This window comes from Diabrotica virgifera, chromosome 8 (genome assembly GCF_917563875.1).
Source record: "Diabrotica virgifera virgifera chromosome 8, PGI_DIABVI_V3a".
Taxonomy (NCBI): Eukaryota; Metazoa; Arthropoda; class Insecta; order Coleoptera; family Chrysomelidae; genus Diabrotica; species Diabrotica virgifera.
This window is the reverse complement of record NC_065450.1, coordinates 43,944,143-43,967,998: the sequence shown is the minus strand read 5'-3', so window position 1 is coordinate 43,967,998 and position 23,856 is coordinate 43,944,143. Positions and strand designations below refer to the sequence as shown.

The following is a 23,856-nucleotide window of genomic DNA, read 5'->3' as shown; positions in this document are numbered from 1 at the left end:
CTGCATTTGAATTTTACAAATCTTTTTTCAGATACACTTTTCCTACCTATTCCAAAATCACTAAAAATGAAGATATAAATGGCTACGTCATAGTCATACTGTTGATTGATAAATATACAAGGTAATATACTGGTATATTTATCAATCAACGGTCATACATTGCTTCAAAAAACTGAATATCTTGAAAGGGACAACACTTTAAACATACTGATAGGCCCAAATATCTTGGAGTCATACTAGACTGGTCACTAACATATAAATTCCACTGTCAGAGTACAAGACAAAAGGTTTCTATGAGAAACAACCTTCTCCGGAAACTTGTAGTGAACAAGTGGGGTGCAAAGCCACAGGTCTTAAAGTCAACAGCTGGGGCCTTATGTTTCTCAGCAGGGAAATAAGATTGTCTCGTCTGGGGTAGATCTAGACACTGCATTAAATAAAACATGGTAGAATAACTACCTTCTTCTTCTTCTACGGCACTACAGCCCAAATTGAGCCTTGTCCTTTATTTTTTGTCTCCACCCTTGCTTGTCTGTAGCTGCTCTTCTCCATACACGGACTCCTAAAAGAGCTTGTGGGTCGCTGTTTACTGTGTCTTCCCAGCGATTTCTTGGCTTTCCAACCGGTCTCTTTCCCTGCATTCTAGCATTCAGTGCTCTTTTTGGTAGCCTATCCTCTCCCATTCTTATCACATGTCCGGCCCATTGCAATATTTGTATTCTAATGAAGTCTGACAGGGGTGCTTCCTTATAAAGTTGATAAAGTTCGTTGTTGTATTGACTTCTGAAGATTCCGTTTTCCCTCGCAGGTCATAGTATTCTCCTCAGTACTTTCCTTTCGAATGTGTCGAGTTTGTTTTTGGATGTTTCTTTCAGGACCCAGGCTTCACTGCCGTAGCATGTTATTGGTCGAATTAAAAGTTTTATAGATCCTCATCTTTATATTTCGGTGGACACTTTTAGACCGAAATATATGGGAGAGAGCAAAATAAACTCTGTTTGCCTACGTTATTCTTTTCCGTATTTCTCCATCTTCTGATCCGTCGGCATATATTTCTACTCCCAGGTATGTAAACTTTCCAACCGTTTCAATATCATCTTCATGTATAATGTTTTGTGGGCCTATATTTCTTCTTGCCTCAGTCATTATTTTTGTTTTTTCTGTGTTAATTTTCAGACCTAGCATTTTTGTTTGTGTTTTTAACTCTGCGTATGTTTCCTGTGCTCCTGTTGATGTTATACTCATAATATTAATATCATCGGCATAAGCGGCCAGTTGAACCGTTCGGTTAGTCAGTTCGGTAGTCCTCGTCCAGTTTGCATTTGCCTAACCGCATACTGCAGTGCCAGGTTTTGTTTAGTAATAGCTTCGAGAACTTCCTCATAGTTGGAGCTTCTACTCCATTATCTACTTCATTCTCTTCTACGTAGTTCATACCCATTTCATCTTCCATGTCTACTTGTGTTCCAAGTAGGGTTTGGAAATAATGCTTCCAGGTTTCTGTGACTTTCTGTTGTTTACTAATTATTTGCTCACTTTCATCTTTACATAGACTTGTTTGAGGTTTATACCCACTTCTTATCTTTTTTAGGTATTCGTATGCCCCTCTAATTTCGTTGTTTTTGAAATTTTCTTCCATTTTTTCTATTTATCTATTTTCATAGGCTCTCTTTTTCTTTCTACATATCTTGTCTGCTTTCCGTCTTGCGACTTCAAATAATGTTCGTCTTTCCCGTGTTCTTCTTGTTATGTACATTTTGTGTGCTTCATTTCTTTCCTCTATTGCTTGTCTGCACTCGTCATCAAACCATGCTCCTCTTCTCTCCTTTTTCTTGTTTCCCAGGGTGGACGCTGCTGCTGTCAGTACTGCTGTTTTGATATTACTCCATTTGCCCTCTATGGAGTGCAGTTCTAGCGTCCTTAACTCATTTACGACTTCTTGTTCGAACTTCTCTTTACATTCCTGGATCTTCAGTGTTTCCAGGTCCAGTTTGTTTGTTCTTTGTTGTCTTTCGTTTCTTTCCCTGTTAACTCTGCATCTAAATTTGGTTTGTAGTAAAAGATGGTCTGATCCACAGCATGCTCCTCGTCGTGTTCTCACATCGGAGGTACTACTGGCTGCCCTTTTGTCTATCAGCACATGGTCAATTTGATTGGTAGAATAACTACCGGCTGTATGAAATCTATCCCTACTGTACCGGGCAGCTGGATTCGCATTACCAGAAGACGGTAGATGCGACTCGCAATATGTGGAGAAATTCAGGCACTCTTTCGATGAAAGGCACCAATTATACGAGTTTGATGAACCGCCAGGAACCAGCCGGCTTAAATCAAGGAAAAGGTTTATGAGAAACGTCAGCCGCGAACCACCCGAATTGTTCTCTCTACACCCAGAACCACCTAATGTAATGAACCTTGTATGGAGAACCTGACGGACACAAACGCATACACACAGGCGCCGACGTTGCCCCTGTAAAACAGAGTCTCATTAAATGGGGTGTAAAGACAGATACCGACGCACTTTGTGAATGTGGGGAAATACAGAATGTGGAGCACCTGAGAGTATGCAGACTTTGCCCATCACATTGCACCCTTGATGATTTATGGCTCGCAAATACAAAGGGCACAGTATAAAGAGGGACAGTAGAATCACTCTCCGAAAAATTGGAAGTAAAATCTGTAGTCGCGCGTGGCGACCGCGCAATGTTCTTAGTCGCTTTTGCCCCACTCTCGCATTGCTAGTCGCATAGAAACGTACGGATTTTAACAGGGAAAACCCGCATCCACCACTGGTGAATTACCAATTGCGTACTGCCGGTATTACTTCTTGAGATCAAAGCGCCGACAGAGGAGTGATTTTACTGTGGAACCTCTATATACTGTGCAAAGGGTGTAGACGTAGCCCAATACTGGGCAGAAAAATTGTAGTCGAATCCAAACTCGAAAAGTTAAAGTAAAAGTAAGCTTCAAAAAATTAACAAAATATAAGCGGAAAAGACCGAAGAAAAAACTTACGAAATTATTATCCATTGTGATTTAGAAACAAGGAATTTCACACGATTGAAGAAAGAAAAAAACATATAATAAGCAATCCAGAAATGCTCACAAGAAAGGATTTGAAGATGACAACAATATGGTTGTTCCATTTTACCTTTTCCCACGCGTCATGATTCATTTTCAAAAAAATTAAATCAAAACAAAGTGAAACGTACGTCAATATGTTTAGTATATGGTATACAGTATACACAATGTTTATACACATCGACGTACGTTTCACTTTATGTTTTGACTTAATTTGTTTAAAAATGAACCGTGACGCATGGGAAAAGGTAAAATGGAACAATAAATAACAATGTAAAGGGCTTATCGCAAAAATTAAAAAGGATAAAAAATAAGTAAAATAACAACATTCAAAACATCTATTACACTGATATGTATGCTTCTTTTCATGAGAATTTTTTAGTGGGTCACAAAAGTCCGTGATAATACACATTTATGACATTTAGGGCCGGTTGTTCGAAAGCTAATCAACAATGATCATTATCAAATATTTAATTACTGTCACCAACTGTCAATGTCAACTTTGTTTGGGTTGCTGAAAACATAATATGAAATTTGTTAATCAATTATGTTAATAATTGTTATGTTAATTGATTAACTAATCTCATAATTTTAATCAATTACGTTTTCAGCAACCCAATAAAAGTTGACATTGACAGTTTTGGTGACAGTAATTAAATATTTGATAGTGATCATTGTTGATTAGCGTTCGAACAACCGGCCCTTATTCTAACATGACATTTTAGTTAAATCTGACAGTTGTCACATTTTATTTGCAATTTGGCATAAAAACAATCAATTGTGTTTATTGAATTTATATATAAAATGGTATTTTCTTTGATTTGTATAGTCTTATAAATTGTACGGATTATATTCGTAGATATTATCTAATTAGTAAATATTTTTTTTTCGATTATAGCGCCATCTATTGACAACTAGAATAAATGTTATAAATGTCACCGACGAAATGTAATTACCGACGTGCGTTTTTTTTTTGTCACATACAATTTAATGCGTTAGAAAAAAATCGAAAAACTGTGACGCACTGAAAGATCCTCATGAGAAAAAGCATATTATGTACAAAACCAACCCAAATGACAAACAGGAGAGGTCAAAGAACTACGTCTACAAAATACCTTGTGAATGCAACAATTTTTATCTGGAAGAAACCACAAGACCGTTAAGCATCAGGATAAACGATCATGAAACATCAAAGACAGGAGGGATCGGCGGATCCCAGATATGTAAACATGCCTGGGACAGTGAGCGCAGACTACAATGGAAAGATGCATTAATAGTCATGAAAGAAACAGATAGCGAAAGGGAACATCAAAGAAGCAGTCCTCATCTTACTTATCAAGAAAAATGTGTAGTAAACCCATCATCAGAATGTAGCAAGTCCTGGTTACCAATATTTGAAGAAGTCGGCAATAAGAACATATCAACATTAATGGATAAATAGAAGGTCAGAGACACGTCACCTACAAAAGACATCTTCTTCTCGTTCATAAACAATAATTGTTTGTTGAACAAACATAATTATTATGTTTGTTCATTGGTGGATTGTATACCGATATGGAAGGTTGTCACTCCATATTTTGCGCGGTCGGGTGATACTTCTTTTACCGATTGGCCATTTACCTCTTGCTATTTTGACCACACCGGTCTTCGAATCCCCATTCTGCTTATGCGATTATTCCAAGTTTTTTTCTTTTTAGTCTCCATTCGTTTTTACACACTGTACGTTACATTGTCTTATAATCCCATCTCTTGTGTTTTCAATAATCTGTGTGTTGTGGCTGTGTCGGGGCTTGTTTCTGATACATATGCCATTATTGTCTTACACTGGCTTCATTAATTCTTGACTTCATCTAAGTGTTAATATGTCAGTTTCGTCTATTAGAAATATAAGATAATAAAAGGTACAAATAAAATATACAAACTATTTTTATTTTAAGTGAACCGAATTATTACAATATAATACAAAGAAATTAAGAGAGATGTTTCCTCTACCAAGAATAGAATAGAATTTATTCGTCTAGAAATTTATACAATGTATACACATTACATAAATTTATGTGACTAGTCAAAGAAATTTTATAGTTTATACAAATGTAAACACATTAAAAATTTAGTACATTAAAATTTACATTAAGAAAATAGTCTAAGAGCTAGTGAACCCTTCGACTAACGGTCGTCCTGTAAGGCTAGAAATTTTTCTAGTGATAATTCATAGCACACCAAGGCTAAAAACCATGACCTGTCAGGCCTCAGCGGTGCACGTGTATCTACCAGGTGAATCGAAAAGTGCAAATTTAGGGGGTAAAATAAACTTTCTCCTGTAAGGTTTAAATTTAAGTATGTGTTTAAGTAAGTCATTTAAAAAAATGTGTACAATGACAGGCGATTCTGAAGAGCATAAGACCTTGCCAGGCGAGGGGAAAATTAGGGGTTTTTCCTAAATTTATTTTTTTTGCATCGAACAATTTTTTTAAAGTTTTTTGAATCATTCCAAACAGAAAAGGTCTTTAGTGATTTTACCCTTAAGTTAATAGTTTTTGTTATATAAGCGATTGAAAATTTTGAAAATTGCGAAATCGACCATTTTTAACCCTAAATCTATTTGTCTAAATTGTCTAAATTTGTCTAAAAATTTCAAAGTTGCCAAGGTAGGTAGATATTCTTTAAACATTGATTGATGAAATCCCAAAGAGTTTTTTGCAATACAATATCGGAAACCACTTTGTTTTTTAATTGTTAGTCAAGCGGACGCGACACTGTAGTATAAGTGAGGACGTTTGAGTTGGCATAATTCATTATCTCGAGAATGGGCAAATTTCAAGAGCAATCCTCAGACAGGTCGATTTTTATTTTTAAATTAGGACTTTTTGGCATATATATAATACTAGTGACGTCATCCATCTGAGCGTGATGACGTAATCGATGATTTTTTTAAATGAGAGTAGGGGTTGTGTGATAGCTCATTTGAAAGGTTATTTAATTCTCTATTCACTAATATAAACATTAACATAATTATTTATAGTGTGTACAAAAAATTTTTTTTTATTAAATTAACTTTGATTAAATTTGACAAATAGAAGAAAAATTTTTTTTGTACACCCTGTATAAATAATTATGTTAATGTTTATATTACTGAATAGATAATTAAATAACCTTTCAAATGAGCTATCACACAACCCCTACTCTTATTTTAAAAAAGCATCGATTACGTCATCACGCCCAGATGGATGACGTCACTAGTATTATATATATACCAAAAGTCCTAATTCAAAAATAAAAATCGACCTGTCTGAGGATTTCTCTTGAAATTTGCCCATTCTCGAGATAATAAATTTATGCAAACTCAAACGTCCTCACTTATACTACAGTGTAGCGCCCGCTTGATTAGCAATTAAAAAAACAAAGGGGTTTTCGATATTTTATTGCAAAAAACTCTTCGGGATTTCATCAATCAATGTTTAAGCAATATCTATGTACCTTGCCAATATTGAAATTTTTAGATAAATGTTCGATTTAGGGTTAAAAATTGCCGATTTCGCAATTTTTCAAAATTTTCAATCGCTTATATAACAAAAACTATTAACTTAAGAGAAAAATTACTAAGGACCTTTTCTGTTTGGAATGATTCAAAAACCCTAAAAAAAATTTGTTCGATGCAAAAAGAATAATTTTAGGAAAAACCCCTAATATTTCCCCTCGCCTGGCAAGGTCTTATGCTCTTCAGAATCGCCTGTCATTGTACACATTTCTTCTAAATGACTTACTCAAACACATACCTAAATTTAAACCTTACAGGAGAAAGTTTCTTTTACCCCCTAAATTTGCACTTTTCGATTCACCTGGTAGATACACGTGCACCGCTGATGCCTGCCAGGTCATGGTTTTTAGCCTTGGTGTGCTATGAGTTATCACTAGACAAATTTCTAGCCTTACAGGACGACCGTTAGTCGGAGGGTTCACTAGCTCTTAGACTAAAAATACATTGCAAGAAACACATTAAAAATTTAAAAATTCCTCAATACTGTAAAAGGCATGGCTAACTAGAAACGTTTTTAGATTCCGTTCAAACGATTTAATAGTGTCAAGATGCATCTTATGTGTCACCGACATGTCACTGAACTTATTAAAACATTTAATCCCAATGTATGTAGGAGCATGCTGTGCAACTCCCAGGCGGGAAAAAGGCTGGTGTATGTTATCTTTTAGGCGTGTATTATATGGATGTAGATCCACGTTCCTAAGGAATGTTTGCTCATGTTTTTTATATACATTATTAGTTGTAAAATATATAGGCTGGGAAGAGTCAAGATGTTAGCTTTTATACGAGTAAATAGTGGCTTACATGATGTAGTTGGTGATACTTTAAACATAGGTCGTAGTATTTTTTTGAGATATAAAAGCTCTATTCATGTATGGAGATTAGCCCCAAAATATTAAGCAGTACTGAAGGACTGACTGCACCAAGCCATAGTATATTAGTTTTAATATATGGAAGGATACAGTATCCCTTATGTTTCTAATTACATAACAACGACTACTTAGTGTTGAGGTTACTTTAGCTATTTGATCTTCCCAACTTAGCTTTGGATCTAGCATCAGTCCTAAAAATTTTATTACTTCATCATTTTGAATGGACTTGTGATCAATATATAGATAAGGATCATAGTCATGGTAAAAATCTCATGAAACTGGTTTTTGTTATATTTAATTTAGGGCCATTGTCTTTGCAATACTTACTAAATTCCTGAGATGCTGTATTACCCTTGCTAACAAGCTGATCAAATTGATGATGTAATATAATAAAGCTTTTATCATCTGCATATTCAATAATTTGATTAGGAGTGGTGCAAACTTGGTTGATATCGTTGATAAAGACAATAAAGAAGAGAGGACCAAGAACCGAACCTTGTGGTATCCCTACAGAAGACTTCATTGGGTCTGATAGTGTACCATCCAATATTATTGTTTGCAAACGATTTGACAAATATGATCTTACCCAGTCATGTGGTATATACCTCGAACTCCCATGCCTTCCATCTTCATCAGAAGCAGCCTGTGATCCACCATGTTGAAAGCACAACTGAGATCATAAAAAAGACCCAATGTGTTTTTTTTTGTCATTTAGAGCTTCATAGTTACAGTTAAGACAGTCATCAACAGCACTTACAATAGATTTTCCTTTCCTGAATCCATTTTGGACATCTGGCAGTAAATGAAATGCTTCTATAGATAGCTTTTAGTCTTTCACAGAACGCCAGTTCAAACAACTTTGCAATCTGACTAGGTATACAAATCAAACGGTAATTCTCGATATTACTTGCAGAACCTTTATTTTTAAAAATTGGAAATCCCTTGGATTCCTTTATATTGGGAAATTGGCCTGTCATAAAAGATTCGTTGATTAAATGTGACAAGGGTTCACATATGTGACTGGCAACATATCTTATAACCTTACCATTGATTTCATCTAAACCTTCAGCATGTTTAGATGTGGCTTATAAGTGACATTACTTCTGCAGGTGTAGTTGGAGAAAGAAAGAAAGTCTTGTAAAATTGATCAATTTTCATGAGATAATTTCCCAGGCAACCAAGTGACGTCAATAACGTCGAGGAAACGTTAGCTTTTGGTTGAATATATACACGTGTTTGAACATTACGTCGTATAAACGTCTTTTGTAGGTGATATTAAATACGTAAGATTAATGACGTTAAAATACGTTTAAAAATAGGTTTTCATTTCAGACAGCCCAAGGCTGACGTCACAAAAATGGGAGGAGCTTATTGACGTTTATAAGCAAAGAAATTTTTCATTTATTGTTTACGTGCTTTGTGTGGTAAAAAAGGACTTTTCATTTAGATATTTAGTTGAAAAAACGTGTTATATAGAGATTTTTATTCGTTTTTCTCAAGTGAGTAGTGAGTTAGTTTAATGCAATAGTTCTTCTTGAAAACGGTTTGAGGTTATGTGTTTTGTTTTGGTGAATATTTTCTGGTAATGAACTAATTATGTGTTATCGAGTTTAATTAAATTAATTTGTTAATACTCGTAAATTATTTATTAGTTTATTTGTTGTTTCAGTTTTAACACAGTAAGTATACCTTAGCCTATAAGCTAAATTTAAAACAGTTAAATGAAAAATTGCAATATAATACCAACAATACCCATACGAATAATTATTATTGTGTATTTTTAAAACCATAAAATGAAAAATAATCTAAAAAACGGCATAAAAGCTACGTTTTTTATATCATCTATTTAAAACGTGAAAAAATGACGTCATTTATGGTGGGACATATTCACGTGACTTTCGACGTCGAAAAAACGTGACAAACTGACGTCGTTTGGTGATAATTATGACGTCTTTTCAACGTTTTGTAAACGTTATTTGGTTGCCTGGGTTGGAGTTGAGTTATTATTATTTTTATTGATGACATAGTTATTTATCATGTTGGCTTTATCTTTAGTTTTTATATTTTTTTTGTCATTTATTTTAATTATATTTGCTAATGTAGGTTTATTTCTATTTTGATTATTATTGATGATTTTCCAACTTTCTTTTATCATGTTGTTGCTATTTTCAATACGTGCATTATTTCTTTGTTTTAAAAACTGTTGTCTGATTTGTTGATATTGCTTTTATATCGTTCTGTATAAAACGGACTATTTAACCTTTTGCGTAATATGTTCATTTCGCACAGCATATTATGCATTTCTTTGATGTGCTTAGGAAACTTATTTTTGCTATACAATTTGGCTGGTTTTTGTATTTTAGGAAAAATTGTGTTGTAATGATATAAAAACGTTCCATAAAATGCTGATATTTTATCATTGAAAGTGATAGCCGAATAAGTTTCATCCCAGGTTTCCCTAGATAATACATTTCGGAAAACATCCATTGCGGGTTTGAAAGGAATGATTACAGTTATGCATTAATGGGACAATGAAAGAGCCTATTTGATATGTATGATCAGAAAGGAATGAGTTAACTACTTCTATGTTATTTTAAGTCCAAACTACTAAAAAAACTGTCGATACATGTTGAAGATGTGTTTGTTATCTTGGTGGGAACATTAATAAAGTGTTTAATGTTAAATTCAGCTAATAAAATTAGATCTTTTCTGTGATTGTTTTTAATTAGGAAGTTCACGTTAACATCTCCACATATAAGAAACTGATTACCATTCTTATAGAAATTGAACATCAACATCTCAATTTTAATGAACTGTTTGAAGTTGCTAGTTTCAGGAGGTCGGTAGATAGAGAGAATATATATAAATCCCCTTGTATTTGGGTTTTTTATTCTATATATACCATGTATTCTTACAGACTAAATACCAAACCAAACAAAAATACAGTTCTCACATTCGCATGTCTTGGAACATGATACTTTTACGCAATTTTAGGTAAGAGTGTATCGACCTAATGGTTCGGAGAAGTGGCCCGCCCATGAAGACTGCATGTGTGTATTCTTAACGCTAACAAAAATAATAATTTATAGTTGAATATATTCCAAAATCGTCAAATAGTGTTATTGGCGTAGGTACTTGATTTTTGTACGAATATAGTTTAGTGGTAGAGTATTCGACTGCAGATCGAGAGGTTCAAACCCTTAATATCACAAAATTTATTTCAATTTTTTGCTTACTTTAGCTCGTTTATTATTAATTTCTTCCAATAAAAGTAGGTATATTGCTTCTGAAACAATATTTACAATAGTTACATTTTAAAATATCAGTCAATAATGACCTTGCTGAGCATTCCAATGTATTTATTTTAAAGACATTGATTTCAAATTGATTGTATTTTTACTGTTTTTGCTATTATCAATTAGCAATTATTATGCTCATTGTTATCTTATTTTTAAAAACATGTATTTGCACTAACGAGGAGTTAAAAGACGACCGTTCATGAAGACAAGGATCTAGGTACACCCCAGTAATTTCGGCCTGAAAGCTTCGAAACACAAAACTATCACAAAACAAACGAACTGTCAATACGGATTGACAGTTCACTGACAACATAACCTTTCTTTTTTGCTTCAATTTCAATCTCAAATCACAAATGTTTATCATGTTTATTTATTTAACTACTACACTACATAGAATAGAATATTTTGTATCCAAAATTATTGGTCCGTTAGTCAAGAAAATAAAGCAATGATAAAATAGATAAAAGTTGTGTAATTACTAGTCCAGATCACGTTAATCCTGCGACCTACCAGAAAATAGTGAAAAGCTTATCTTCAGAGTTCGGGGCAAAATAAAAATCCACGGGACCGAGACAGCAGTGTGAGTGTGCGGTTTCAGTCGGGTAAAAAGGTGTTCGATAAGCGAATTGCAACATTTACAGAAATTATTCTTTGTGGAGCCAGGAATTTGACAAAGTGAGCTAGCAAGCAAGCACTATAAAAACAACTAATTATTTTTCTAAGAGAAAAAGTCACCTTTATTGATGTGTTGTTTATAGTGAGAAAAATTGTGATTTGCTAATATTCCTGTTTAACACTACTAAAATCACAATAAAGATGCAATAGAAATAAACAAACCAAGACATGTTGAATGTTAAAAGGAGTACTCCTAAATAATCATTTACAATATTATATACATTGTAAATCCCAAATCATGTTTTAACAAAATTTATACATTGTAAATCATGATTCTGGAGTGCTCTTCGTAACATCCAATGTGCCTTGGTTTGTTTATTTCTAGTGCATCTTTATTGTGATTTTAGTATAGATATGTGGACATATTGATTTGATGTGCTAATATAATATTTAAAAAGTACCAAGGTCTTTGATTCTAGCCCTTCAAGTGAATTTGCCAGTTTCTTTTATATCAAGTGCTTATTGAAAATGGCAAGTAGCCGAAACATTTAAGCTATAGCAAAGTGTTTTATTTATCAGACTGACAAACCCAGGAATTAAAAAGTTAATTATTAAAAATTCACGGTCAGGAAATAACAATAAATACATAATATACATTAAATTTATTTGACTTATTTTTGTTTTGATTTCTAGTTCTAGTGCAGGGTAAATTACACAATATATTTGTTATAGATAACTTTTTAAAGTACCCCTTTACCTATTAGATTGTTTTAATATATTTTAACTGTTATGGAGATTGCCTAATGCTTACAAACAGCACTTGGTTAGATTTTAATTAAAGCTTTGTCATTGTGTATAATGTGTATTACTAATTGTTACTCACATGTTCATGTATTTTGCAAATATATCAGTTGAGTACAAACATTCACCTATATAAATTAAAATAGTCATCAAAAAATCATAAATGATTTCATTTAAAAAAAATGAAATTTGTACTGATATCTCAAGAACTTAAAAATTATTTGAAGTTACCAAGTACCCTTTTATACATGAACGTAATAAAACTTTTGTTAAAGGTGAAATAAAAACACACTTTAGACTTCTTAAAATTTTATTCAAACAAATATGTACAACTTTATCCATTTCCACACCACAGTATTCTTTTGAGAACTGCTGTAGGATAAAAGGCGCGTTAACTTTTTTATTAAAGTGGGAAATTTTGCCAGTAGCCTTATTATACCCACTGATTTTAAAAAGTCCTATAGATCACAAAAAATGTAAGTTGTTCTAATATATTTACCTACTGGGACAGTTTAAAACTTTTTTTGTGATTCATAGGATTTATTAAAAGTCAAAACATGAACATTGTTACTAACTGACTAAAATTTGATTATTTTTCCAAGCATATTGTTTTTTCTCTACTTTGTTTGTCTATGTTAATTTGGGTGTATTAATTGTCTTGCTAAAGTATCCATTTCATCAACTGATGGAACAGAGAGAGTTTTCTTCGTTTTCGGAGCTTTCTTAGTTTTAAATAATCGTCTCTGGGGTTCGATATTTTTGTTACTTGGGGCAATCATTGGAAGTGGGAAGGATTTGCGCTGAGCTTGATTATTTCGAATTGCTTCCAAAGTTGGTTGTATGGGAGCAACTATCGTTTTAATGGCCTCAATTTCCTCCAGTGTTTGAGTGTTAAAAATAAGTTCCTGAATAGTTTGGACAAGTTTCTTTTGTTCTTCAAAAACAATTTGTGATTCCTTTTTTTTGGTGCTCAGTGCCATCACAAGGTTTGCAGTTTCTTCTGCTTTGTCAACTTCATTGACATCACTAATCATATTATCTAAAAAAGTGTTCCTACTATGTTATATGAATATGAAATTAGGTAAGTACAAAATGTTATTCAAAAAAAAATAATAAGTTTGATTATGTACTATTGTAAAAGAAACAATAAAATTGTAAGTATACCCACCTGATAAAACTTCTTTGCAAATACTTGTTGAGTTTTGCTGTATAAACTTGCACACTAAGTGTACATGTTTACACATATTCCACTTAATGCTACAGTCTACACATGTACATGCATAACGGTGAATACACACACCACATTCACTACATTCAAGCTTGCATGTACATTCTGACTGTATCTCTTGCACAACATACATTTCATTTCTTGAAGCTGATGGCACCAGCCAACCATCATCAATTGCTTCAACTTTACTTATATCCAGCATTTCACTTGTTTTGTGTCTTTGCCTTAATTCAGATAATTTAGTGCACACTTTCCCCTTATGAACTACAATAAGTCTTTCAAAAATTTTGTCCCGCACAAACTTTAATATGGCACTGATGGCTTTGTCTAATCTTTTAACATATTTTCCATTAAGATAAAGGTGCTTAATGGTCCTATGCATCCTCTCTATATGCATGTTGGTATTAAGACCACTATAGAGTCTAAAGCAGTATGCCCAATGTTCTGCTTTATTTACATAATGTTGTTGAAAATAGTTAGCAAATTCCACAGATTCTGGGCTTCCTTGGCAAAACTCCAAAAATTTTTGCGTTAAGGTATTAAAAGTTTCTATATCTCTTTCTTGCAACAACATTCTAAGCATTTGGTAAATGAGAATCTAAAAAATATGTTTTAAGACATATTTAAACACATTTATGTATCTTTACCTTTTTTTCCTTATTGACAACTTTTTCTAAATTTTTCCGCCAAGCCCTATCTACATGCCAGGAGCAATAAAGTCTAAAAGTAATATTAAAAACTTAATTAAAATTCTAAAACTACAAATTAAGTATACCTAAATTCAGCAGGATGCATCACTTGTAGCCAAGCATTATAATAGGCTTCAGCCATATCTGACATGAAGACTCGAGGCTTAATTTTTTTCCCAATTTGTTCTTCAACATGTAAAAAAAAGATTTTCATTAGTTCAGCATCATTCCTACTAGAAATTAGAAATGCACTTGGATAGCCTTCTCTGAGATCATCAAGTACAAGTATTGTATGAAGCTCAAATCCATAACCATTTAGCCCATGGGTTCCATCCATACAAATGCAATCGTCACCAAACCTTAAAAAATAAATTATAAAGATGTAAGGTAGAAGTACAGTTTACAAATATGCCAAAATACTTTAAAAAACAAACCTTAACAATAATTCCTTTTGTCCTTCAGTCATTATCATTAGCACAAAATCTTCTTGTTTCAGTTGAGGGTACTCATTGGATAAACATCCTTGCGGCTTATAAAATAGAATGGATCCACTGACTTTAAGTTCATTTACCCAAGCATCAACGCTAATAGCATCATTTGCATGGCGGATAGCAGATCTGTTTAGGTTAAATGCTCTTTCAATGTTGTACAGGTCTTTTTTTGTTAGTAAATGGGTTCGCTCTAGTTTACAGTTAGTAACAGAATCCCGTACTTCATCTAGTATAGATTGCAATGGTATTTTTGCAGCTATTTTGGATGCAATATGTTGACGATCTGAAGTTGATAGAAAAAGATGCCCCATATCTTCTTTTAATTTATGTCCAACATGAGTATTGCAAAACTGTACTGCACATTTAGTATCCTCAAGTGTCACACACATTTCAGCAGGGCAATACCCATTGATTTTGTTACTGCCTCGTGTTTTCAGTGATCTAATATGTTGCCCCCTTGTTCTGATATTGCCCGATCTATGGCATGTATATTTTATTTTTTTGCAGTTAACACCCTTCTTGAAACCATGCATATTTACAAATGATGAAAAAGTTTGCCTTTCAGTAGCCATTTTCCACACCTGAAATTCCTCAAATGTTTGAAAGAAAAGTGTTTCACTAGCAACTGTCAAGGAATGTCCTGTTTGGTAATGGCTGATTAGATGTTTTGATGTTGGTCCTGTAAATGGACACAATGGGCACTTTAGTTCTTTATTGATCACTGCATGTTGTGATCTTCGGTGCATGATTAATTTTTTTAACATGTCAAACTCCTCATTACATTGTTTGCAATGAAATTTTTTCTTAGCAGGAACTAATTCTTGAAATTTCTCTAAAAATTAAACAAAATAATAAGTAAGTAGGATAGATAATAGAGTGGTTTATTGCCTGACACACTGCAACCTTAACAGATCTATTGTAAACTGTTTAGCCTGTCTTTGTCGTGGCTTATTTCTCCACTACTCAAGAGACTTGTAATTACGTAGGATTATATAGCAAAACAAGAATAATGTTTGTATTCTACCTGCATGTTTTTGTTGTATATGCGTCCTTAAGCTACCAAGCTTTACAAATGTAGCCCTACATTCTTCGCATACAAAAGTTCCATGTTCACCTTTAACTTTTGGTGCCAATACATCAATTTTTTCTAAAATAATATATAACTTGTAAAAACTTAAATGTCTAATTATGTTAGGTTTGGCACTGTGTTCTTACCAATTGATTACAACCCTGCTGTTAACAGGGTTGGCAAAAACCAAGGTTTTTGTTTCAAAAAACTAGTTTTTTTGGTTTAAACCAGGTTTATTTGATACAAAGTATAAAGTCTAAATACTTTAAAAATGAATAAAATATTTTATAAAATAATAGTAATAAACAATGAAAAAAAAATTGATGAAAGACAACTTTTATTTTTATTTACAGCTACAAAAAATTAATATAACAAAAAAATAACATTTTCAAACGTAATAATATTCAAAATAACTAAATTCGAATGTAAAAAATATAGAATTTACTAATCTTGATTTTCTTCATTTGTTAGAAGCTGTATTAAAAATTTTAAATACTCAAGGAGGCTCAATAAAATATCAGGTTTGTTTATTAAAATCCAGTTGGTTTAAACCAAAAATTTAAGCATATTGGTTTAAACCTGCTGCCAACCCTGCTTAACAAGAAAATGGTATTATTACCTGGATGCTTTCTGTTTACATGCGCCCTTAAATTAGACGTTTTGGAAAAGTTCACCTTGCATTCAGCACAATGTACCATTTTGTATAAAAACCAATTTTGATTTAAAAACAAACAAAACCAATATTTATCTATGCAATGATGCAATGCAAAACCATGAATCGTTATCTTTAAAAACAAGGTTAATAGCTATTTGTATAACAAGGGAGGAAAGTGCTACTTTTCCTCCCGAGAATGAAGTTTACTGCCCGACGCGTAGCGGAGGGCAGTAATCATTCAAGGGAGGAAAAGACACTTTACTCCCATGTTATACATATGGTTTTTCCACCTTCCTCAAATAATAAGTCATTTTTTCATTTTTACTTAATTTATTTATGTAACTAACCAACAAAATTTATTAGAACTAAAACTAACAATTAGGTACAATATAACTGTCAACTGTCAAATATAAGTCAAATTATTAATGTAAACAATGTTAAATCAGAATAACAATTTACTGTTTTTTACCATTCTGCAAAATACAGAGTGTTTTTAAATAAACGTTAAAATGTATAGATACTTACGTAATATAAAATAGATATTGTACAGGGCGTCAATAAGTTATATTTCATGAATGAAATACCATGACGTCACTTTTACTTTTCCTCCCTAGGGAGGAAAAATATTTTCCTCCCTAGGGAGGAAAAGTACAACTTTGCTCCCTACAATCAGGTTCGGAAAAGTATACTTTCGGTAGAGGTAGGTGGAAAAATAATATAAGTTTAAATTTGAATTTGACACAAAACATTCGCGCTTTCTGTCAGATTTTAAGACACCAAACTGCGCTTGCGCGAAGCTTTCCGGCCGTATTTCTGGCGTGTACCTAGACCCAAGTTTCATGAAGCTCCTGACTTGCGAGACTAATTTACACTTGCGGTTAGCGAAAACCAAATACTTTGGCTTCGGAGCTTCTAGACAATTGACAGTTAGAATTATTGGGGACTTAGAAATTTTACACCCGTATTTTGAATTTCTCTAATAGATGGTTTGTTTAAACCCTAAATTTTCCTTTAAGGTTTTTGTTTAAGAATATTTTTATTATGTGAAATATTTATGTTTTTCTTTGGTAGTAGGTACCTACTGTTTTTGATGTGGTAATAATATAACTTTTATAATATGGTTAATTATTTGACTGTAATTTATAACTTTCCTATGGTTAATTATTTTATAGAGAAATTTTCAAAATACTGGTAAAATTGCTAAGTCCCCAAGAGGTACCGAACTATAGTAACATATCCTATACATATAAGTACATTATTATAAGGTACCTACATGACAAAGTTTTTTATTTAAAATATTGCTAATATGTACTATATAATTAGATTAATAAGTATATTTTGAATTTCATTTACAGTTATATAGATAATCTACCAAGCGAAGTGAGGTTTTTCGTATAAGTAGTATGTATAGGTACAATATATATACTTTTCAAATTGCCCGCCAAATCCAGAGAACTGTCAATTGTCTAGAAGCTCCGAAGCAAAGTATTTGGTTTTCTCTAGACGCAAGTCTAATTTACCTGAGCTGTCAGTGTCAGTAATGTAATGAAGAAGAAGAAGACAATTTTAGGTTACGTTGAATTTTATGCCGAAATTTTAAAAATACATGTTTTGTTAATATAAAAACAATTTTAAATATTTAATTTATTGAAAACAAATCGGGTTAATTTAATAATTAGTTTAAAATTAATCGGAATGTGCTTGTCAAGATGATTAGAAGGTTTAACATTAATTTTTTAAAAAGAAATGAACTAGATAACATTAAATTAAATCTTAGACACATTTTCACCGGTATCCAGGTTTTCTGCGATTCAAAAAATAAAAAGGAATCCCCCCTGAAAAGATTGTTAGACGATTCTTCCACTTTTCAAGACGTATCCAAAGAATACAAGCAGCAATGGGCCACATTACCATACCCCCAAGGTACGAAAATAAGGAAACAAGGAGAATTTTACAAAAAGGAGAAGAAAGATCCAAGGGATGCGTCAATTATAATATTTCCAGGACAAGGAGCTCAGTTCGTAGGAATGGCCAAAGATTTAATGAGATTTCCAATGGCTAAGGACCTCTTTGAACTAGCGAACTACATTCTTGGGTATGATTTACTGAAGTTATGCTTACAGGTATGATATCATTTATTTGCGTTTAGTTTGTGTTAATTTTTTATAGATTTTTAATAACGGCATCCATTTACAAAAGTTTTAACAAAGCTACACCTTAACCCTAGAAAAATTAACACTCATAAATTTGATGACGCTCCTTAGTTTTCACCGCAGTTCGGGTGCAATTGCATAACCTATGCCCACACACTCCTCAGTAGCTGTTTCTTTAGTCTTAATTTAACAGGTGGAGGGTGTTTTTTTTTATTACTGTATTAGTACCTATTAGATGTTGTACCAAAACTGTTGTATTATCAACAAATACAAAATTCTTGGGTATTTACATAGATCAACATCTAAATTGGTCAGAGCATCTGTGTGTTGTTTGCAAGAGAATCAACATGGCATGTTATTCATTACGAGTAATGTCTAAGTATTTGAATTTACAACACCTTAAGACAGTTTATTTTGCAAACATCTACTCAGTGCTCAGATATGGTATTATTTTCTGGGGCGGAGGAACTGATGTTGATAGAGTATTCATTGCTCAGAAGAGAGCAATAAGAACAATGCTCAAGATAAAAGCTCGAAGGACCTGTAGGGGAAAATTTAAGGAGTTAAGATTATTAACTGTGGCAGGGCTTTATATATATGAGTGTTTACTGTTCCTGTTCAAGAATAGGGATAGGTTTACACATTCTGAGCCAAAACACAGCATACCCACTAGGTATGTAGGGCTCAATTTTCCTATACATAGGCTAGTCGCAACAGAGAGAGGACCTACATATTCGTGTATAAAATTTTTTAACAAATTGCCTGTTAGAATTAAATTGCAACAGAATTTTAATATATTTAGAACTGAAATAAAAAGCATTTTATTGGATTTAGAACCATATTCTGTGTATGAGTTTTTAAATCACACATTTTAACTTTTAACTCATAGTATTTGTAATTGTAATTTTGTATGTATATTAGACACTTATTATTCAATTGTGACAATTTGCTGTAAGTGTGTTGTTTACAATTTTTTTAATAAAAGATATTTTGAATTTGAATTTGAATTAGATTTTTTGAGTCATGTAAATTTTAATATAGTCCAATCTCCAGTTTTGAGGATAGTTACGCCTGCCCTCAAAATTTCGGAAGAGGTTGAACTTCCATTACCTGAAGAAAAGAAACGCAAGGTATGTTTCTATTATCTGAGTAAAAAGAGGTGCATGGCTACTACATATTGAAACCAATGCAGTCACTTTATATGCAGGGAACACTGAGGTATTATAATATGTACAATATGTGCAAACACATAGGGTACATCGACTTTATTTATATTTGTGCCACTTATGGACACAGGACAGGTACACGGAAAGAATTCGATATGTAGATATCTCTGTTGTCACTTCGTCCTGTTGTACTATAAACTACTAGTGATGTTGATTATAGTTACTTTCGAGTATTCATTACAAATCGTTACATTATGTATAAAGTAATCATTTGCAGTATTCGTTACTTTGATTACTATGATTACTTTTGTAACTTTTGTATTTGAGTACCGGTAATCATATCGAAAATCGTATTTCTCAGTAGGTAGGTATTTTGTATAATGTAATCATTTACAGTATTCGTTACTTTGATTACTATGATTACTGTTGTATTTGAGTACCAGTAATCATATCGAGAATCGTATTTCTCAGTAGGTAGGTATTTTGTATAGGTATTCCGATATAACAACGACCTTCACCGATCTGTTTAAGGGATAAAAATTATTTTATTACTATGATTACTTTTGTATTTGAGTACCGGTAATCATATCGAGAATTGTATTTCTCAGTAGGTAGGTCGTACAGGTATTCCGATATCAACAACTTTCACCAATCTGTTTAAGTGATAAAAATGATTTGATTACTATGATTACTTTTGTATTTGAGTAACGGTAATCATATCGAGAATCGTATTTCTCAATAGGTAGGTATTTTGTATAGGTATTCCGATATAATAACGACCTTCACGAAGTACGAAGTAATCAAAGTAATCAAAGTAGATACAATAGTCGTTACTCGCTCTGATACGATTGGTACAAAGTAACGAAGTAATCAGAGTAATAAGCATAACATTATATCAACTTCACAATTTGGTTTTCGAGAAGGTATTTCTACAAGTGACGCAATTACAGAACTTGTTAATGACATATATGATAGAGTTGACAAAAATAAACCCACAGCTTGTGTATTTCTGGATTTAGCGAAAGCATTTGATACGGTAAGCCATCCACAACTGCTGGAAGCATTGGAAGCATGCGGAGTGCGCAGAATTACACATAAGTTAATTCAAAGTTATTTAAATAAAAGACAACAAATAGTGAAGGTAAATAACACTTATAGTGATCAACTCATCCTAAAATCTGGTGTACCTCAAGGTACAGTTTTAGGTCCATTACTATTTAATGTTCATGTCAATGACTAATACAACATAAACACCGAAGGAAAAATAATCAGTTTTGCTTATGATACTGCTATTTTGTATAGTGCAGACACTTGGAAAGATTTAAAAAATACAATTGAAGTAGACATGTTTAAAATAATTCAATGGTTCAGTTATAAAGGGTTTACAATTAACTTCGAAAAAACGTTTGTTATTCCATTTTGTAGTAATAAAGTATCACTACCATCTTTTAATCATATAAGCATCAATAACATGGAACGTAGCATAACGATTAAAATATCCAATACTATAAAATACCTAGGTATAATTATCGACTCACATCTAAGGTGGGATAAGCATATGAACGAACTAATAAAATGTTTGAGAGCTATAGTTCCTAAATTTAAATATATAAAATTAATAATCGATGTAAAGTACTTAAAAATACTATATCACTCACTTGTTGAGTCCAGAATTAGATACGGAATACTTGGCTGGGGTGGTGTATTAAAAACATACTTAAAAAAAGTTGACATACTACAAAAGAGAATACTAAAAATAATATTACATAAAAAAAGCACATACTCAAGTCATCTTCTATTTGTTGAAGCAAAAGTAATGGATACAAGAAAACTATATATGTATTCAATATTACTTACTATATATCTATAACAAAAAATATATACTTCATAAACTATGCCACCCCTATGAAACCCGTAATAAAACAAATAAAAATGTTAAAACTGAAAGTAGCAAAAAACAATTAGAACAAAGATACATCCTTTATCAAGCTCCAAAAATATTTAATTCCTTACCTGAGATGTATAAAATATATATAACTACTCTCAACTCACCAGTGATGGTTAAATCAATATTTAAAAAATATATTCTTAATTTAGATCGCGGCTATGTGCAAAATTTAATGGATTAAACAACTATTATCATTTTGTATGGTTTAATGAATATTATGTTCATTACATGAGTGTCATAAAGTCATAACATTGAGGTGGGTATAGTTTTCATCATCAGAATAAAAGAATAAATAAATAAAAAAATAATAATATAAATACGTTGTACAAATTGAAGTATAATTTTAATGTAGATGTAATTAAAATTTATTAATTATTTATATTTTATGTAACAGTACTCAACTATATTTTTAATGTTTTACATGATATACTCACTATTCCCGTGCTCGACCATTTTTGGTTTTAACGGATAGTGCCCGATGTTTATTGTTTTATGTGTAAATAACATAATTATTGTAAAATTCTTATACAGATACATGTACATGAAAACTAATAAACATATTATTATTATTATTATTATTAAAGTAGCGACTTGCCTCTCTGTATAGTAATCGTTACTTTCAGTATTCGTAAGTAACGAGTACTTTGTAACAAATAGTTACTTTTTCAACATCACTATAAACTACCCAATGTCTTTTATGTCACACTATTCTTCCATGTGTCACGCAGGACAGCCATTTTGTACACGGCCCATTCTAACATAAATCAGGCCTTAATTATTACATGTACAATTCTTTGGCTTCCGATATAATGAAATATATTAAATTTGTAGGGCCCCAAAGATAAACTAGACCAAACAAAATATTGCCAACCAGCTGTTATGGTTGCTTCACTAGCTGCGATTGAACAGTTAAAAGAAGAGAGACCAAATGCTATAGCCAATTGTATGGCTACTGCTGGTTTTAGCTTAGGAGAAATTACTGCTTTGGTTTTTGCTGGAGCTCTAGGTTTTGAGAGAGGTTTGTATATTATTTTAATACAGTAGGTATATAAATAACATAATATTTATACAGTAATTTTTGAAATTGGTTCCAATGATTCTTCAACAGGTTAATGTCTTTTTTTATGGAATATTTGGTCTCTGGTCTTCATTTAATGTGAATTTCCTTCAATGATGAATTTTTGGACTTCTTCCAACAAATGGTAATCACTGAAATTCAGATCTGAAAAGTAAGTTAGTACATAAGCAATTCTAATGATTATTTTTTAACGATTTTAACTTAATCGTGTAGTAAGATTTTTCATCAAGTGTTTAATTCTGTCCAATCAGATTATTATTACAGCGGGAATATTCTACTGTACATTATTACAGTGGGAATAATTTTAAGTAGATTGTTTCTGTTTAATTGCAACCAGTTTACTAGTTTTGGCAACTGTCACATTTAAGAACATATCCATAATAAACTTTTAGTTCTGCATCTAATGTCAAATTGTCACAAGGATGACACAAATAGTATGATAACATTGATCCAAATAATGGCATAACCCAGACATCCCAAGTGAAAGTTATCCCCCAACACCAAATTGTTCTATATGGTCCACATAATGTTCAGAAAAAAGTCACACCATTTTGAGCGTCGGGTTTGGGGGGGAGAGGGGGTGAAATCGGCAATTCATAGTTTTTTAGGTTTTTCGTCAATATTTCTAAAACCTATGCGGTTTAGCATAAACAACCTTCTATACAAAAATGTTCTACATTAAATTTGAAATAAAAAAAGGCCCTATGCATAATCCTTCTAAAATGAACGGTTCCAAAGTTAAGGATGTAGTATATTATAATTAAGAACTCAATTCCTTCTTATCAAATTCAGTCTGATCCTTCGATTGAACAGTTGTTTGTTTTCTTTAATAACAAATCTATAATCGGTACAGTATATTTTCCACCTAAATCTATAGCTACTTTATACCAATCATACTTTGAACAGCTTATCACTATAAGCGAGCAATACGATAGAGCAAACCTTTTTCTGTTGGGTGATTTTAATCTTCCATCTGCAGTTTGGGATATCGATGATTATTGTTCCGTTGCTTCTCCTCAGCCTTCAGCTACAAAATCTGAAGCTGATTCTATTGAAACTATATCCAATATCTGTGCTTTTTTCAATCTCTTCCAGACCAACGAAATAACCAACGATAGAGGAGTTACGCTTGATCTTATTTTATCTCCATTGGGTATTGATGTATTGAAAGCT

The 23,856-nt window shown here is 32.4% G+C and overlaps 2 protein-coding genes across 2 annotated transcripts in view; one reads left to right on the top strand and one right to left on the bottom strand.

The window, feature by feature from the left end:
• Positions 1 to 12,841: 12,841 nt before the first annotated feature.
• Positions 12,842 to 16,381, bottom strand: LOC126890144 (uncharacterized). The gene is made up of 7 exons (XM_050658994.1): positions 16,303 to 16,381; positions 15,639 to 15,761; positions 14,558 to 15,446; positions 14,210 to 14,482; positions 14,082 to 14,154; positions 13,375 to 14,032; positions 12,842 to 13,245 (listed from the first exon to the last, which is right to left on the bottom strand). The coding sequence occupies exons 1-7, from the start codon at positions 16,379 to 16,381 to the stop codon at positions 12,842 to 12,844; spliced, it is 2,499 nt and encodes an 832-aa protein (XP_050514951.1).
• Positions 16,382 to 17,904: 1,523 nt separating this feature from the next.
• LOC126889931 (probable malonyl-CoA-acyl carrier protein transacylase, mitochondrial) overlaps positions 17,905 to 23,856 on the top strand; it is a 28,099-nt gene continuing 22,147 nt past the window's right edge. The window contains exons 1-2 of the mRNA XM_050658674.1: positions 17,905 to 18,461; positions 22,437 to 22,623. Coding sequence (XP_050514631.1) covers positions 18,048 to 18,461; positions 22,437 to 22,623 — 601 coding nt within the window. The 5' untranslated portion in view covers positions 17,905 to 18,047. The remainder of the gene's footprint in view (positions 18,462 to 22,436; positions 22,624 to 23,856) is intronic.

Bases quoted from the DNA above. Each gene is read 5' to 3' on its own strand.
- LOC126890144 (XM_050658994.1), bottom strand. From the start codon at position 16,381: ATGGTACATTGTGCTGAATGCAAGGTGAACTTTTCCAAAACGTCTAAT. The intron at 15,447-15,638 runs GTAGAATACAAA...TTTAATTTTTAG, and splicing joins TATACAACAAAAACATGCAG to AGAAATTTCAAGAATTAGTT. The intron at 14,033-14,081 runs GTAAAGATACAT...CATATTTTTTAG, and splicing joins TTGTCAATAAGGAAAAAAAG to ATTCTCATTTACCAAATGCT.